General features: G+C 53.7%; 1 protein-coding gene across 3 annotated transcripts in view; it reads right to left on the bottom strand.

Annotated features, from left to right (window-relative positions):
- Positions 1-16,698, bottom strand: part of Alk (ALK receptor tyrosine kinase) — a 678,240-nt gene that overhangs the window by 21,058 nt on the left and 640,484 nt on the right. Inside the window, exons 15-23 of one of the 3 annotated variants that reach the window (XM_047523055.1) lie at positions 16,014-16,158; positions 14,404-14,586; positions 13,142-13,240; positions 12,506-12,658; positions 11,445-11,549; positions 9,296-9,482; positions 8,156-8,246; positions 7,984-8,048; positions 6,255-6,384 (exon numbers count right to left, since the gene is read on the bottom strand). In XM_047523055.1, coding sequence (XP_047379011.1) covers positions 6,255-6,384; positions 7,984-8,048; positions 8,156-8,246; positions 9,296-9,482; positions 11,445-11,549; positions 12,506-12,658; positions 13,142-13,240; positions 14,404-14,586; positions 16,014-16,158 — 1,158 coding nt within the window. Of the gene's footprint in view, positions 1-6,254; positions 6,385-7,983; positions 8,049-8,155; positions 8,247-9,295; positions 9,483-11,444; positions 11,550-12,505; positions 12,659-13,141; positions 13,241-14,403; positions 14,587-14,649; positions 14,668-16,013; positions 16,159-16,698 lie in introns of those variants that run through there. The other 2 variants (XM_047523053.1, XM_047523054.1) reach the window with 2 other exon arrangements.

Raw genomic sequence — 16,698 nt, 5'->3', positions numbered from 1 at the left:
TGAACCCAGGGCCTTGTGCTTGTAAGGCAAGCACTTTACCATCTGAGCTATCTCCCCAGCCCTCCTTTCCCTTTTAATTTATTCTGCACATCCTATCTCAAGCTTTAGGCACATTTGAACACCCCAGATTTACAAACAAGCCTGTGAGGAAACTGACCAGCAGAATCATATTTAAAATGCTCTATTTAAATGTCTTAAAATATTTTCTAAAACTTCAAGATCTAGTCCTAAAGTGGATCTAAAAAAAAAAAAAAGCTTTTAGAAAAGTCTGAGCAATTTATTATTATTATTATTATTATTATTATTATTATTATTATCATTATTGGTGCCAGGAATTGAACCCAGGGGTTCTTAACCACTGAACCCCATCCTCAGTCCTTTTTATTTTCTATTTTGAGACAAAGACTTGCAAACTTGCTCAGGACCTTGCTAAGTTGCTCAGGGCCTCGCTAAGTTGCAGAGGCTGGCTTCGAACTCGCGATCCTCCTGTCTCAGCCTCCTTAGCCACTGGGATTACAGGTGTGTGACGCCATGCCTGGCTAAGGCTGGGCAATTAAGAGCCATCTCAGGCTGCTCTGTATGAGATCTCTTTTGTGTGAAAGTAAACAGCACCTGCCTTGGGGCACATCCCTCTTGGCCCCTTGGACAGCCTGTTGAGGGCTGTAAAGTCTCTTCTGAAGGTGATATCTGTCTTGGTCTCTCTCAGTGCCCCCAATTCCTAGGATTGTAGCAGCATACTGTTGCGCAGGGTCCTACCACATTACTTATTGTTCTGTACTTATTTTACCATGTTCCCAAGTGCACAGGGTTCCCTTCCCATGTTGCCGGACATATTCTGGGTGCTCGGTGATTATTGGCGGCCAGTTGGTTGAATATAGTTCTGTGGACTAGGATTTGACTACAGGGGTGTGTTTCAATGAAGAAGCATAGGCAGGTCACCGAATCAGATTCTCTGGTGTGGTCTGGATGAGTGTCCTCCAAAGGTCCATGTGTTAAAGACTTGGTCTGCAGGGGAGTGGTACTGGAGACAGTGGGCCTAGAGGGATTTACTTAGGACACTGGAGTGTGGCCCTGAAGAGGACTGTGGGACCCTAGTCTCTAGTCTGTCTGTTTCCTGGCTCAGGATGTAAGTGGTTTGCTCTACCAAGCACTCCATAATGCCTGGCCAGAGACCCAAAGCAAGGGGCCACCTGACTTCAGACTAGAACTTCTAGAACCATGAGCTAAAATAATCTTATTCTCTATGTAAGATAATTGCCTCAGTTGTTTCATTATAGTAACAGGAAGCTGACTAATACACCCCTTTAGGGCTGTGTTGGATTATTGAAGTCAAGGTAGAAGCTAGTGACTTTGGGTCACATGGGCAAACTCCCTATAGGAAATTTGTGTTTGTAGCTCTTCTGTTTTGTTCCTCCTAAGAGACTCTCAGAGGCCTTTTACCTTTGATTGCACTGAATGCCCAAGGGTAGGACAAGAACTGTGCTCTTGAGTTCTGAGGAACCCAGAGGGAAGGCACCTACCAGACAGTAGAAGTGTAACCCAAGTCTGCCTGGAGAGGTTTACTTTGCCCCAGGTCAGGCCTCCCAGGACTCCAGGAGCTATGGCTTGAGTATGGAGGAGCGGGGAGGGGGTCCTGCTTCTCTAGGTTATGCTTCATGGGGTGGACAACTTAGGAGAGCTGCTCCCTGCTGCTCCCTTACATGCCATAGCGCAAGTCTGTGTAGACACTCTCCTTTGATGCAATGGGTAGTGTGGTATGTAGAGAAGGATAGCTCCATATTAAAGGTGAGAATGCGAAGGACTCAGAGAGGTTAAGTGATCACTCCAGGGCACACAGCATTTGAGGTGGAACCCAAACTGCTCAGAGCTGAGCTTTTAAGAATTTGAGTTGGTGGTAGCAGGATTCAAGTAGTTAAAATTGAGCTTCTTAACAAAGACTGTTGGAGTATGGGTGGAGTATGTGTGTATACAGGGTACAGTACAGTGAACATAGAATGTGACACAGCGCACAAACACAGACCAACACACAGCAGGGGTCATTCAAGCTGACCTGCTCGCCCTACCTGTCCATCTCTTACTAGCCATACGATCTGGGGCCCTTTGCTCAGCCTATTCTGAACAGGTTCCTCCTCTGACAGTGCATGGTCCTGTGGGCCACAGTGGATTGCCGGGAGGAAAGCCTCATCCGGGGCCTGCAGTTATCCTGGGTGGCGGTCTGGGAGGGATCAGGAGCCCCTCCGGTGTTGGGCACTGTGAGAGGCAGCATGACTTCCTGGGGACAATAAAAGCAGCGTATTTCCAAGAAAACAGTCATCCGTTTCGCTTAAGTATTAGCAATATCTTTTCTTTTTCAGGAGAATGCTTCTGTTCCCACCCAAGTGGGACCTGGTCGCAGCTGTGGTAGAGCCTTGAGGAAGCAGAGCCTCTGTCACTCAGGATGTCTCAGATGCCCCAGGCCTGCGCCCTGCAGGGCCTGCAGCTCTCCAGGCCTTAGCACAGGGCCAGGTGTGCAGGGCTTCCTCGCTGGGACTGCTCGGAGCAAACTCCCTGCCGCACTAAGCAGCCTGGATAGCCGTGGGTCAGCAACCTGTGATGTGGGGAGTGTGTGGGTGTGGTTTGTGCATATGTATGGGTGTGGTGCATACAGACAGGGTGTAAGTGTGTGTGTGTGTGGCGCTCGGTGGTGTGAGGGGGCAGGGTGAGGTGTGACACTGTGGCAAAACCAGCCCCTAAACTAGCAGTGCAGAGAGAAGCCAGCCATTGTGTCTGGTGCCATTTGTAATCGACCGGGGCAGAGAAGGAGTGGGAATCAGGATTTCACCCGCCATCTGCCTGTGGACCGTGGTATTTCTTTGGCTACCAGATGTTCTTCTCACAGTACAGTTGTGGACAGATGCTGCAGGGCTCAGCGAGGATCTTGTCTGGGATTTCCCAAAGTGGGTTTGTGGGTCGGAAGTGGAAGATGAAAGAGGCATGGGGATCCCTGGCCAGGTAGGTTTCTTTGTGACATGAATGATCAGTCTTTATGTTGTGGCGTTGAAAGTCTTTCAGGCCCCAGAATTCCTGTGTGTTTGTGTGTGTGTGTGTGTGTGTGTGTCGCTCCGCAGGGTACCGGCATTCCTTTTAGGGACACTATCTAGGCTGATACCCCTCTTTTCCAGGTGAGGAAGTAGGGGCTGCTCCTAAATGATAACATTACTAATAAAAGATACACAAATCTTGGTATCTCTCCTCCTTTTCTGCGGGGAGGTCTGGGGATCAACCCGGGTCAGTGCAGTGCTAGGTGAGCGCCCTACCATGGAACCGCGCCTCCAGCCGCTCCCATTTCACGACTGGAGGACCGCAAGACATGGGGAAGGAACTCTTCTACCAAGTGAAAACCAGGATGGAGCATATTTTAAAACTGATGCATATAAAGATGAATGGGGAGGATGAAAGAAGCAAAGAATGTATCCAGGGAACCCCAAATATAAAAGGCAAATTTTTAAAGCAGATGAGAAGTTTGTGCTCCTGGTCCCTCAGGATTCCTGCCTCCTGATGTGGCCCAACTTTTCCTTGGCATCAGAGGGCCCTGCTTGCATTTGGAGCCAGAGTCAAAGATTTAAAGCTGAGAATGTTCCCAAATCAGAAGGTCTCACCCCCAGACAAGTAGGACCCAAGAAGTCACCTGTGCACTGAGCAACGTGTTTGGAGTGATTACCTATAGGTTTTACCATGATCCAAAAAGATACAGACCCTACTGCTGCTGATGACCAACACCTTTGGTAAGGAGAATTATAGGGGACACACCCTATAATGGCGACTGCACCCTCATGGCGACCCCCTCCTCATACGTGGCACTGCCTGACTCAGTTTACTCGTACTTCCTTGCACTGCCGCCCTCCCCTGAAACCTGGAAGTAAGTTCTTACCCAGCAACCAGTTATGTGTGACTCCCTGGTTGGTCTGCTTATCTCCACCCCCTACTGTCAGGGATTGGTTAGTAGCAGTTCCTCGAAGGTGACCAACTCGTGCTTGCCATATAGTCCTATGGAACTCTCCCCTGCGTGAATCCCCCGTGCCTTGTTAATTTTTAAGCTAATTAGCTCCCACCTAGCCCCCACCCTACATAAAACCTGTGTAACCTCCTCAATAAAGGAGTTCCTGCTTCGCCACATGCGCTGACAGACCTCCCGGCTCTGGTGTGGTTCCTTAGCCGCTGACACTCATCATCCTGCTCGGCCCGTATTCTCCTTTGGGCGGGCCCTAAGGAGAGACATCGGACCTTGTTGCTCAACAGGGAGCAACAGAGAATCACTGAGGCAGGGTCCAGTGGCACCCTGGAATCCCACTGATTCGGGGGAGGCTGAGGCAGGAGAATTGCAAGTTCAGGGCCAATCTGGGCAACTTAGTGAGACCTTGTCTCAAAATAAAACATGGAAAAAAGGGCTAGGGCTGTAGCTCAATGGTTAAGCGACCCAGAGTTCAATCCCTGCTGGAACAAAAAACAACAACAACAACAACAAAAATCACTGACATTCTAATGGATTTTGGCATCACAGAATCAATGGATACTAAAAGACAGTTATTACCTGTACCTGGCATACAGTAAGCCCTCAATAAATATTTGCTGAATAAATATTGGTTCTGCACACAGTTTTTTGACATTAAATAGGAACCTTTGTTCTCGGAGAGGTGGGATCATAGGTTCAAGCAACGTTTTCATCTGTACCTGTTAATTTCACTTCCAAGGCAGACATGGTTGGTCTGGGCGTCTGTTTCGTCCACTGTGTTTGGACATCTGTCACTCCATGTCTACACACTTGTATCTGAGGCCAGAGCCCCTTAGACCATCTGCGGGACTTTGACCCTGACAAAAGTTCTGTGGAACTGCAGAGTCTTAGCCGGAGCCCTTGTCTGTCTGCCCTCAGCCCCCGTCCCTGCACACAAAGACCATCAGGAGAACCCTGAGGGTCTCTGGGTGAGTCACACAAGTGAATCCTGTGTCATTCAGGGCTCCAGCCAGAGAGTTCAAGAACCGGGGGTGCAGCTCCGCCCACCTTCTCCCTAGGCGATCTGTTTCTCCGCCCCGTGTCCTCTGGCCATCTGCTTCTTTACTCTGGAGGAAGTACTGGTATCAGCCCCTTCTGCCCCTAGAAAGGATGTTCCTTCCCCCACTAATGCTCATCTTTCCAAGTTGCCACTTTCAGTCCTGAGAATCACGTGGAAGCCCAGCAAATCCCCTGAACCCCTGGGGAAATTGCTGCCACAAACATATTAGCACAAGCCGCTTTGGAGGGCTGTACTCCAGCGAGTGAAGCTGGTGGCACTATAATACTCTCCCAAGAGTGGTGTCATCCCTATCGTGGGCCTCCCTGGGGTAGCAGGTCCCTGCTCTGACCTTCCCGAGTAGTGCTCTGGGGGAGGCAGAGGGAGAGTTCTGCCTTTCCTTACTGGCGCTTTGTTCTGTGGGACATGTGTAAATGTTTAAGTCTTACACCGTCCTTATCCTCCAAGGAGAGAGCCACCTTTGTTGGTAGGAGACAGAAAAGTCCCTCTCCCTCCTCCCGCTCCCGCCCCAAGGTCTCAGACTACTGAAGCCATAGGTTCCCAGCCCCCCTTACTAGGAGTCTCTCTCCCCTCTGCTTCCTTAAGCCTCAGGCACATCCACTAGGAAAACCAGACCTGTGCCTCTTCCCCAGTGTGATGCCGCTCGTCTCCCGAAACCCCTGCCAGGACCAGGTATGGCATCCGGTGGTCACGCAGGGCTGGAACTGGGGCTTCCTGGGCACCCCAGTTCTTTGCTCTCCAAGCTCTCTCCCCTTGTCTATGACAAGCAGTACCTTCCTCAACATTCCAGCACTTTCTTTTAGTAGTAAAACTGCAGGGTCAGGATATCGGGAGATGAGGTCAGTGGGGGTGGAATGAGTGGATGGGGAGTGGCCTGCCCCAGGTCAGTCTGTCGTGTTAGTGACATGGCTGGCACCAAAGGCCCCCTCTGAGTTTGTCTTGGGGTTGATGTTCCAGCGTCATAGGCCATAAGGAGGGAGCCAGCCCACAGAAGTCACTGCCAAAGCCTGCAGACATTTCCAGGGGCTTGGACTCAGCCATTGTTCGCCTTCTGCCATTCTGTCCCAGCCAAACCCTACTGTCCAAGCCCAAGGGCTGGCTCCCAGGGTCCTGTCCAGCATGCCGCTCCCAGGCTGCCCACTCTTGCTCCTCCAGTCCCTGCTCCTTTCCTCCACTCACCCACCGGACAGAAGACATCTCACTCACCGGCCGAGGGCGCGTCTCCCGCAGGAAGGACTTGAGGTCTCCTCCTGCCATGAGCTCCAGCAGGATGAATCGTGGCAGGGCCTGTAGACTCACCCCGATGCAGCGCACGATGTTCTGGTGGTTGAATTTGCTGCAGAGCAGAGAGGTGCAACCAAGTTTAACTGGCTGGGTCTAGGACAATCTTAAGTGAGAGAAGCAAGACACAAAGGCATGCTTTCGGCAGCCACATTTGTAGTAAGTCCAGTGGGTGAGGGCAGCGGGTCCCCTGCAGGGAAGGGGGAAGAAGAGGCCAGCCTGCCAGGAGTTCAGTTTGCAGGACGGCTTTTGGTGGGAGTGGGAGGATGTCGCCCAGGCCTTGGGGTGAGAATGCATGTGAGTGTTGCCGGGAGCAGGACGGGGTCCTTCTCAGATGAACAGATTCCTGTGGAGTTCTCTGAGGAAGTCCTCAGTCCCCAGCTGAAGGAACTGCCAGGGGCAGTCCACACACTGTAATCCCAGCAGGAGGATTGCCAGTCAGCCTGGGAAATTTAGCCAGACCCTAAGCAACTTAGCAAGACCCTGTCTCAGAATCAAAAAAACCCAAACAAACAAAAAATAAAAAGGAGGGGGCTGTGGCTCAGTGGTAAAGCACCTCTAGCTTCGATCCCCAGTGCCGAAAAACAAAACAACACAACAACAAAACAAGGGAAGGAACTGCTTCTTAGAGGACTGTCTGGTGACAGCATGTGAACTGGAACCAGGAAGAGGGGTTGGACAAGAGGTCTTGCGATTTGGGTCTTCTGTTCACATGATCCTGGTAGGATATGTAGGGCGGTGGGGCCAGGGCAGTCAACGTGGGTGGGGACACACACACTTGTGAGACGGGGTGACTACACTTAATATAATGGCTATCGGCAAGCAATGAGACTGGTTCTCCTTCCGTTTAATCTTAGACTTTTCAATTTTATCCAATAATCATGTGTCACACGTACAATCAGAAAGTCAACATTATTTTAAGGCAACATGCAGTCCTTACTGCCTATCTTCCTGGGGCCCCAGAGCCACCTGCTCCTCATTCACACAGATCTGACTTTGTTCCTTGTCACTATCCACCAAGGGGACATCCCAGTCGCCCCACCTGTCAGGATGTATAGAGGCTTCTCTGTGGCACAGGAGGCTATGAGCTCCCAGCAGATGGAGTTCAAACTCCTGCCTACTTAAGAGGAGCTGCTGTCAGAGCAGATGCCTCGGGAGCCTTAAGCACCGAGATCCCAGCTAAAACCTAGACCCAGAGCCACAGGGTGAAGAATCCAGCTGACTAAGACTCAGTGGTGCCATCGTAGACCCCGGGTGACTGTTCTTCCCTTACATTAAGGGTGCGATTCCTTCATACTAGATCTATGAGCTGGGTGGGAAAAGGGCCTTGGTTCCAGAAGAGTCGCCGGGAGCGAGATTATATCTTCTACTCTCAGAAACCAGCGTGCTCTATTTCTTAAGAAGAAGTGGGGGAAATAAGAACCAATGGAGGTCTCCAGGGTGGTCACAGCAGTTGGATGATCAGGCCACACAGATATTTTTTGAGACAACCATGGGGGGTTGTACCCTCTAGTAAGAAGTATTCACGACACTAGAAAGTTTTCCCTTGGGTGGAGGGGACATGCTGGGGACATGTCCCTTGGAGATGTTTGTAGCAACCTCTCATGTTCTTCGAGGCAGCGGGAGGCAGGCCGGGGTCTCTCTGTGGCTTTACCTGATGATCAAAGCCTCCATGAGGAAGTCCAGTTCATCCTGTTCAGAACACACCTCCGGCAGCGTCTGGGCACAGAAGGGAGGGAGGGGAGAAGGAGGCAGCTGTGGGCTGAGAGCTGCAGCCGACAGCGACCACAGGCCAAGGTCAGGTCCAATGGGGAGCCACCTCTTACCTTCACAGCCACCTGCAGGGGGCTCGGGTCGTTGGGCATTCCAGACACCTGGCCTTCGTATACCTCCCCAAATGCGCCATGACCCAGACCCCTGTGCAAAGAGAAGATAAGATTTTAAGTGGGTCGCAGTAAAGTGGCAGCTGAGGCCCCTGAGTCCAAGGGTCACATTTCGTGGGCACCTCAAGAGGCTCGGGCTGACACGCCCACTCAGCCCTGGCTTTGCTCCAAGATCCTGGGCCTCTATTTCTTTCTCTGAATCTGGTAAGAAGGGTCCTGCTATGGTCTGGATATGGCTTGAGTGTGTCCCCAAGGTTCGTGTGTGGAATATTAACCCCCATCGCAGGTACAAGAGGGTGGAAACTCTCCCAACTATCATGATTAAAGGTGGGGCCTTTGGAAGGTCAGTGGGATTAGGTTAGGTCGTCAGGGTGGAGACCCCAGGATTGGCTCCTGCTGCCTTTAAAGGAGAGTCCAAAGGGTACACACACGCTCCTTACCTCTCGCCAAGTGATGTCCAGCACTGCCCCTGCCAGTAAGAAGGCCACCACCAAGTGTGGCCCTAGACCTTGTACCTCCAGAACGCTGAGCCAAAATAACTCTTCTGTTTATAACCCACCCAGCCTCGGTACTGTGTTATTGGCAATAACCAATTGCCAATGGACCAATGTAGGTTTGAACCAGGGATTTATCGTGAAGTTCAAATGTTCATTCACTTAGTGACTAGTTATTGATCTCTGGTATTTGCCAGGGACACAGAGCTGAATAAGACATGGCCCTTGCCTGGAAGAGGCTTGCACTACCTGGGAGAGTCACAGATCGCTGGCAGACACTTGCTGGGGAGTGTTGTGGTGAATGACAGGGATGGACAGGTGCTCGGGATGCTAAGAGGAGGAGCATTCTGCCCCACAGAGGGGTAAGGGACCAGGGGTCGCGGGGATGGGGTGCTCCAGTGGAATTTGAAGAGACCCCTGGTTCCTCTCATCGTATGAACTCCATACATACCCAGGGTGCTAAACAACCTGCCCCTGAACATTGAGCCCTGTCTCTTTGGGAGGCTGGGGGTACCACCAGGGATGGCTGAGGCTAGAGGAATCCACGGTGCTGCGATGGTGTCCAACTCCCTAGACGCCCCCAACCCACCGAATGAGGGAGATGTTTTTCCGAGGCACTTCTTTTAGGTCACTGATGGAGGAGGTCTTGCCGGCAAAGCAGTAGTTGGGGTTGTAGTCGGTCATGATGGTGGAGGTGCGGAGCTTGCTGAGCTTGTACTCCGGGCTCTGCAGCTCCATCTGCATGGCTTGCAGCTCCTGGTGCTTGCGGCGGTACACTGTAGACAGAAGAAGGCCCATCGCAAGGGGCCTGACCCTTGAAGCCCAGCACGGGCCACCTCCTCCAGGAAGCCTTCCAGGATTTCAATCTCCTCCCCTGAGCTCTTAACTTTTTCTTTGTACTTACTAACTTGTGAAAGTGTCCTTTTACTAAAACATCATTTAAAGCACAGGGAGAGTTTAAAATTGCATAAATGGAAAAGAGTTTATTGATCATACAGGGGCAGAGTTCTGTTAGTCTGGGTTGCAAGATAAAATTAGATTTGCTGGGATGTTGTCAGGGGAGATGCCTGTGAAGGAGCTGGGGAAGGCTGAGACCCACCAGACCGTGTTGCAGCCCGAGCCCACGTGAAGGAGGGACGAGCAGTCGCGTAGCAGTACACTAGCAGACATTTGGTGAAGTTCTCGGGGAGTTCTGAGGCCCACCTGGGCCCACAGAAAAGTCCCAGGTGTCCCAGAACCAGGCCTACCATTGCATTTCTGAGGTGCCCAGTTGTGGGGTGAGGTGACCTCCGTGCAAACACAGCAGTGGACTGGCAGCAGCTGTGGGCTTGGTCAACCGTGCTCCCTGTGGCCCTAGGAGACCTGCCAAGTCATGTGGCTTCTCCTGGAGCCGCATGAGGCGGACCTGGCCACTTGACCTCTCTGGACCTCGCTGTCCTTCTCTGGACAGTGATTCCTCCCTGTTCCCCAAAGCCCCCCACTCCTCACCCCCTAGGGTTGTCATAATGAAATGAATTCACCAACATAAAATGGTTTTGAAGAGTTCCAAAGTGCTCTACCGTGCGAGTGACATTATCACGTTACTGCCGCCTCTGAGGATGCTCTCCAAGCCTAACTCCAGGGGCAGGGAGAAATGGGGATTTGGAGCGGATTCTGCTGGTGCGGCCCAGCCCCACCGCTCACAGGCCAGGGCAAGTGCTGCCCACGGTCAGCCGTGATGGGCTCAGTCCCGTCGTCCATGAAATGCACCAGCCATGACACAGCTTTTTTATTTGCTTGATGGGGAAGGAATAAAGAAGAGGCTGTGCCTTGTACGTGGAGGACAAGGAACATGAAGGGCCACACGGGAACAGGAGGGTGTGGGAAGTCAAAACGGTCGACACCAGGAGTGAGCGGAACGAGGACCGAGGCGGCAGAGAGGACCCTGCCCCGCTTTCTCAGAGTCCCCTCCTCGGATTTAATGATCTGAAATGCTCAAACTTGCACGCGATGAGCGTGTAAGGAGTGCCATCTCTTATTCTCTGTCCCTTTGAAGGATGGCACCATACGGGGACGCAACACGGGCTGCCATCCCCCTGTACCCCGCAGCTTCCCTCACCCTGTGGGCAGGCCTGCAGATGCTGCCAGAGCCTTTCCCTCGCCCGTCTTCTTGCCCCTGTCCATCTGCCCCGGGCATCTAGCTGCCAGCAGAAAGCCTAGCTGGATCATGCTGAGCTCTGGGACCTCGGGTCAGCTCGCCTTGGCCGAATGGAAAACCCATGGAAACCACTTCCTGTTCTCTCTGCTCGGTTGGGAGGGCCTGGGTAGTGGGCTTGAGTGGCCTGTAGGGACTGGGCCACGCGGGGCCTGTGCCTGCCGAAGCACACGAGAGCCGAGGGCCAAGTCTGGGGGTGGAGGCAGAGCGTGGGCCCCACTCTCTCCTGTGGGCCCCACAGGTTTGCCACCAAGTAGTACCCCTCACCACCTTGAGCAGCCAGGAGGCCACGCCTGGGGCTGAGGGTCAGGCTCAGGGTCTCCTTAGGGAACTGCCACTCTGGTGGGTAGAGGGGCTGGGGGTTTCTTTTCTGGCTTGATCCAGGCACCTTCCTCACCACTAAGGGGGTACCTTGTAAAACCGGGGTATACAGGAACTAGTGGGACAGAGTGACATCTTGGTGTCCACTACACAGCCTGAGACACATTCATCTCTGCCAGTCCTGCCTGCTGCACTTGGAAGCCCGAGGCCCCGCCACACTCACCAATCATGATGCCGGAGAAAGCCAGGACAAGGGCGGCCACCAGGGCAGAGGTCACAACAGAGAGGATCAGCGAGAGTGGCAGATGGGGTTCCAGGGTGGGTGACACTGGAAGACAAGTCCCAAGGGGGCGCTGACAATGTCACTGCGTCTCCTCTGAGTTGGTCTCAAGTCCCAAATACCCTCCCTAGCTGGGACAAAAGTCGGCCGCTACTTTCCAGCTGGTCACACCTCCTTTTTGGGGACCACTGGTATAAAGCAGGCACATGCTGGTTTTACAGGCCCACGACGCTAGCTTTGGGGTGGAGGGAAACTTGAACGGAAATGAGTATCAGATTCTGGGTGTTGGTCCAAAACATCCACCGTACAGTATAGGAAGAAGGAAGGAGAAAGGGGAGTGGGTGTAGAAGGCATTCGAGGACCTGCGGGGACTCCACATTCACTAGGACCAAGAGTAGAGTGCCCTCAGTGAGCCCTTAGGCTGAGATGCTTCTGTGTGGCTCCAGGGCCCAGGACACCTGGAGGAGGGTCCCAGGTTCCCCCTGCTAGCCAACCACACCAAGGTGTCTGGCCGGGTACCAGCCACACTTCTGGAGGGGCATTGGCACCTGGAACACATGCAGGTGAGGGGCAGCAGGGTGGGGGACAGGGCACACGATTGTATCTGTATGATCAAAACAAACAGAATATTTAATCTGGGGAAGGTTTAAAGGAAAAAGACGGAAGTCCTGTCTTCAGACCTGCGCTCAAAAGGTCGCAGTGAGTTGAACAGGGCCCTGACTCAAACTCTGGAGACAAGGAGTGCCTTAGGGGTGCCGAGGTCCCTGTCACTGGGGTGCTGCAGGGGATGTGGGAGGACTCCTTGGTGGGGATGTCCTGAGTGAGGGATGGAATGGATGACTCTAAGACTCCTTCAGAAGCTGCAACCCCTCTTTCCCATAAGGTCCCTTGGCTAGTCGCCACAGCACAGGCAGGGCAGGGACAGGGTGCTTCAGAATTGAGTCAGTGTGGAAATCAATTGCTCAAGGTATGGCTCCCTCCCCTCTCCCATCCTGTCCCCTTACCAATGCAGGAGACGCCATCCTCAGCCAGCACTGTCCCGTGGTCACAGAAGCAGATGACCTTGTGGCTCTCAGGGTCCATGTGACATTCGTCTACCTCACAGTGACTGCAGTTTAGGTAATGCTTAATATTCACTTCCCCGTGGCCCTCCATCACTGGTGACAAGGGGGAGGGTCAGACCGGGCTGAGCCTGTGGAGACCGCCCGGCACCCCACCTCCTGCCTTTGTGCTTTATGTCCAACTGCTCACTGTAGGGTCTCTGGGCCCTGTTCCTAGGTCCCACTGGAAGCACATCTCTGTGTAGGGAAGCTTTCCCATGCATCTGGTGAGTGTAGCTCAGACAAAGGATGTGACATTTTTGTGTGTCGAGGGGAAATTCCACACTCAGGACCCTTAGGTGGGCAGGTACCGGTGTGCCAGCTATTGCTGCATTTCTAGGACCAGCCAGCCTAGATGTCCATGTTACACCACACATCCTGACTTCCAGAATACTCGGCGAGATGAGCCTAGGAAGACCTGCCTGCCAGGGATCTATACTTGTGCCTTTGTATCCTGGACACGTGTCAGTGACCCTGAGGTTTTAGCTTGGTGGGAGAACTGGCCCAAGGAAGTTTTTTCCAGCACCTGGCAGAGGGTACCTTTTAAAGCCGGGGTATATAAGATGCCCAGGGGGCTGATAAAGGAAACCCCATCTTCCCCATCCATTTCAGGGTCATTGTTTGAGGCCGCATTGCCACCTGTGGCAAACCAGAAAAGAGTTGAACACAGAGAGGTGGGTGCCCAGATCTCAACACACATGCGCGTCAGCGGAGCATGCAGCTCTGGCCAAAGCCAGGGGTCGCGGGGGCCTCAGGGGCAGGAGAGGTGGGGAGGGAAGGGAGGTTCAGGTCACAGAGGCTGTGCTTGGGACTTGGCTCAGTGGATGCTGGGTGTCTGGGCCTCCTTCTCCTCCAGGTTGGGGCCAACTCTCCCGGGGAGTCTACCACTCTGCTGAGGCCCCACCAGAAGCCAATGACATGAACAAGAGTCCAGAAAGCTTTAGTCTCTCCAGGCTGGTTGGGGCCTCTTTCAGGACCAACCGGGACAACAGCACTGAGGTGAGGACTTGCTCTCCAGTCCCCTTGGGTCAGGGCTGGGGCGTGGGGGGAGATGAGCCCCTGTGCCTTCAGGCTCCTGTCCCTCCTTTCATCTGGGGCTGGGTTATCTGGGGCTCCCCCCGGGCTCCTCCCACCCACCCTCGTGTGGTCAACACGAGCATCTCATACAGCGCGTGGAAGCGAGACAGACACGAACAGCACGGGGCAGGCATGCAGTGTGGCCTAATCTGGGGGCGGGGCGGGGGAGCCAGCCTCTGCTGACGGCAGCTGGGTCACTGGCTGCTTGCTGGAGAGCTGGGCTGGGGCTGCTGCAGTGGCCCTCAGGAGTGGCTCCATGGGCATGGAGAACAGTGCCCTTCTGGCAGCTGGTGGGCTGGGCAGGGGACAGAGTGAGGAGCCAGAGAAGCCACAAAAAAGTCCCTTGAGGTGCTGGCTTGGCCAGGCCACTCGAAGGAAGGCATGGGACTGGGGGAGTGTGGCCTCCAAGGTTCTCAGGCCACAGGGTCCTTGCAGTGGCTCAAAGGGTAGTGGGGGAAGCCAAAGTCTCCTCATCTTCGGCTTTGAGGGAGATCAAGGATCACTGGGATCTTGATGCTGTGGCCAAGGAAGCCTGCAGGCGGGGTGCTAGCTCGAAAGCCAACACCCTGCCTCTGGCTGGCCCAGCCAGGCTGCGGGGAGCGTGCAGTTACATCACAGGCCACACTGGGGAGGACGTGGGGGAGGGGGCCAGGATGGGCAAGGGAGGGGGATGCCTAGGACTATGTGGGGGAGGGAGTGACACCTTGAACACGAATCATCTTTACCTATATATCCTCCGCCTCCTCCACCTGAGGAGCACCCCCCTCCACCCCCTCCGAAACCCCCTCTTGTCTCCCACCCCCACTTCTTCATGGCCTGGGGGCAGGCATGTCCTCCAGTAGCGCCCTCCAGCAAGGACTTTCCGGCCCAGAGCAAGGAAGTGTTATCTTTCCAGCCACCTCCACCACCTGCAGGGGAGAGAGGAGAAAAGGCCTCCTAAGGAGACTGGATGCTTCCCGGGGCACTCCCACCTGCCGCAGCTCCTGGGTGACTTCAGTGGGTCCCGAGGGTTCCACAGTCCACAGCTGGAAAACCAGGAGTGAGCCACTGGGCTAGGGAGACGTTTGGCCACAGCCTGTCTTTAGGGAATTTGCCTGGTCCCTCTGCTTCCTTTTAGGCTTTTTTGGCTCAGAAGCAGGGAGTGTGCTCAGGGACTTGTGACGGTGGGGACAGGTAGCCAGACAACTCTTTTCCCCATGCCCACCCCCCTGAGGCACCACAGCTTCCTTTCATTGGCTGCTTCCCACCCCAACAACAACTGGACCCACGAGTCTCTGGGCGGCCGAGTGTCAGAGGTCTGCAGAGGTCACTGCATTGGTTTTTGCAGGAATCCTGGACTAGGCACCGGATAGCGCCAGGAACTTTATTTTTTTCTGGCTGTGAAACTCTGGGCTTGAACTTCCCCCTTCTGAGCCTAGATGTCTCACCTGTAACTTGGGGATGAGACGAGCCACCTCATGGGGTTGATGCTATGATCAGTGGGGAGTGGGTGTGTGAAATGCACAGCAAACCTCCAAGTGTGGGATCGGGGGCTTGAAAGGCACAGGTCAGGTGGCATCATGCCCTGGCTCGTGTGCTTTAGCCACCCCAAGGCCAGGAGCAGAGAAGGCCGGCGGGAGGGGTAACGCTTCCCGATCCCTGGGGCTGCTTTCAGCTGCTGCCAAGGAAATTAACCTACAGAGCTGAGGTTGGATGTGGCTCAGGTTGACCACAACCAATTTCTCCTGCTGGTCTTTGACATTCCAGGTCCCTAATTGCTCCATGTGACATTTCACCAGGCATCTACTTCCAAAGAGCACAGCAGGTGATGGCACGGAGTCTCGTGCGGAAAGAGCAGACTCAGCCAGGTGTGTGTCTGCTGAACTGGAGGAGGTCCCCTCCCGGAAGGGTCTTGGGGAAGAACTCTGGGTTGAGGTTCTCCCTACCCAGAGGGGGCCCAGAGTGGGTAGGTGAGGGGGCTTCAGATACAGATGACTGTGTGCTAGAAAGAGGGAGCCAGGATTAGAAAACGAAGCTGACATCAGTCACAAGTTGGGATCTGCAGTGGAGTCAACAGAGCAGAGTGGAGGCCCTCAGGTGGACTGTGGGGACTGCTAGCCTTGGGAACTTCAGGGCGAGGGTGCCGAGTGCGGGCTTCACATGGCTGACTGAAAGGTAGGCATTAGGACCCTGGGTGCTGTCTGTCTTCCCTTGCTTGATGCTGGCACCAGCAGCCAGAGCTCCCAGCATCTCAGGGGCCAGTGGCTACTGTGCCTCCAGGTGTCTAATGGCAGCGTGGTGAGCTAAAACCACACAGTCCGTGGGAGATTTCTGGTGGGGAGCTCATGGGCTTTACCTGCGGCTCCGGAATTGCCATTCAGCCCTAGAACTGAGGAGTTATTCTCCAGTCTCTCTGGGTGGAACGTGTCTGTCTTGGCCCCATAGGCCCTGCCACCACCGCCGGCTGCGATGATCAGGGGTACTGGCACTCCGTCCTTCATCTGGCCAGGGGAGACATTCAGAGATTGAGAAACTGAGCTGGGCATGCACTCGGGAGACCTCGAGCTCATGGTTTAATGTTTAAACCTGGCTGTTTGCAGAACCCCAAACTTAGGTTATAATAACCCCACCCTCACAGTTCTTGTATCAGTGGGGATTCTATCCGAGAAGCAAAGTCAGGGCATACATAAATGTGTATGGATGCGTAGTTATATATGGTCACATTACATATATTGGAGCTGGGAATGGATCTTTGAGGCCACTTATTCCAGTCCCTTTCCTGAAGCTTCTCAGACTTGTCTTGGAGTCTGGGTGCTGGTGATTAGAAGCAGGTCTCTCTTCTCTCCCCTTCCTCTCCACTCTTAGGTATCTCTGACTCTGACTCCACATTGAAGATTAAACCCTGAGCCTCATTGTCCCCATGGCAGAAGTTCCCTGAGTTTAGCTTTTGGTCTGGCTCTGATGGTATTGAAAGGTCTGCCTTAGAACAGAGAACTGGCCTAAGAGGGATGAAGGATCTTCTTGGAGCCCTGCAACAGGGT

This window comes from Sciurus carolinensis, chromosome 13 (assembly GCF_902686445.1).
Source record: "Sciurus carolinensis chromosome 13, mSciCar1.2, whole genome shotgun sequence".
Taxonomy (NCBI): domain Eukaryota; kingdom Metazoa; phylum Chordata; class Mammalia; order Rodentia; family Sciuridae; genus Sciurus; species Sciurus carolinensis.
This window is presented reverse-complemented; position numbering and strand designations above follow the sequence as displayed.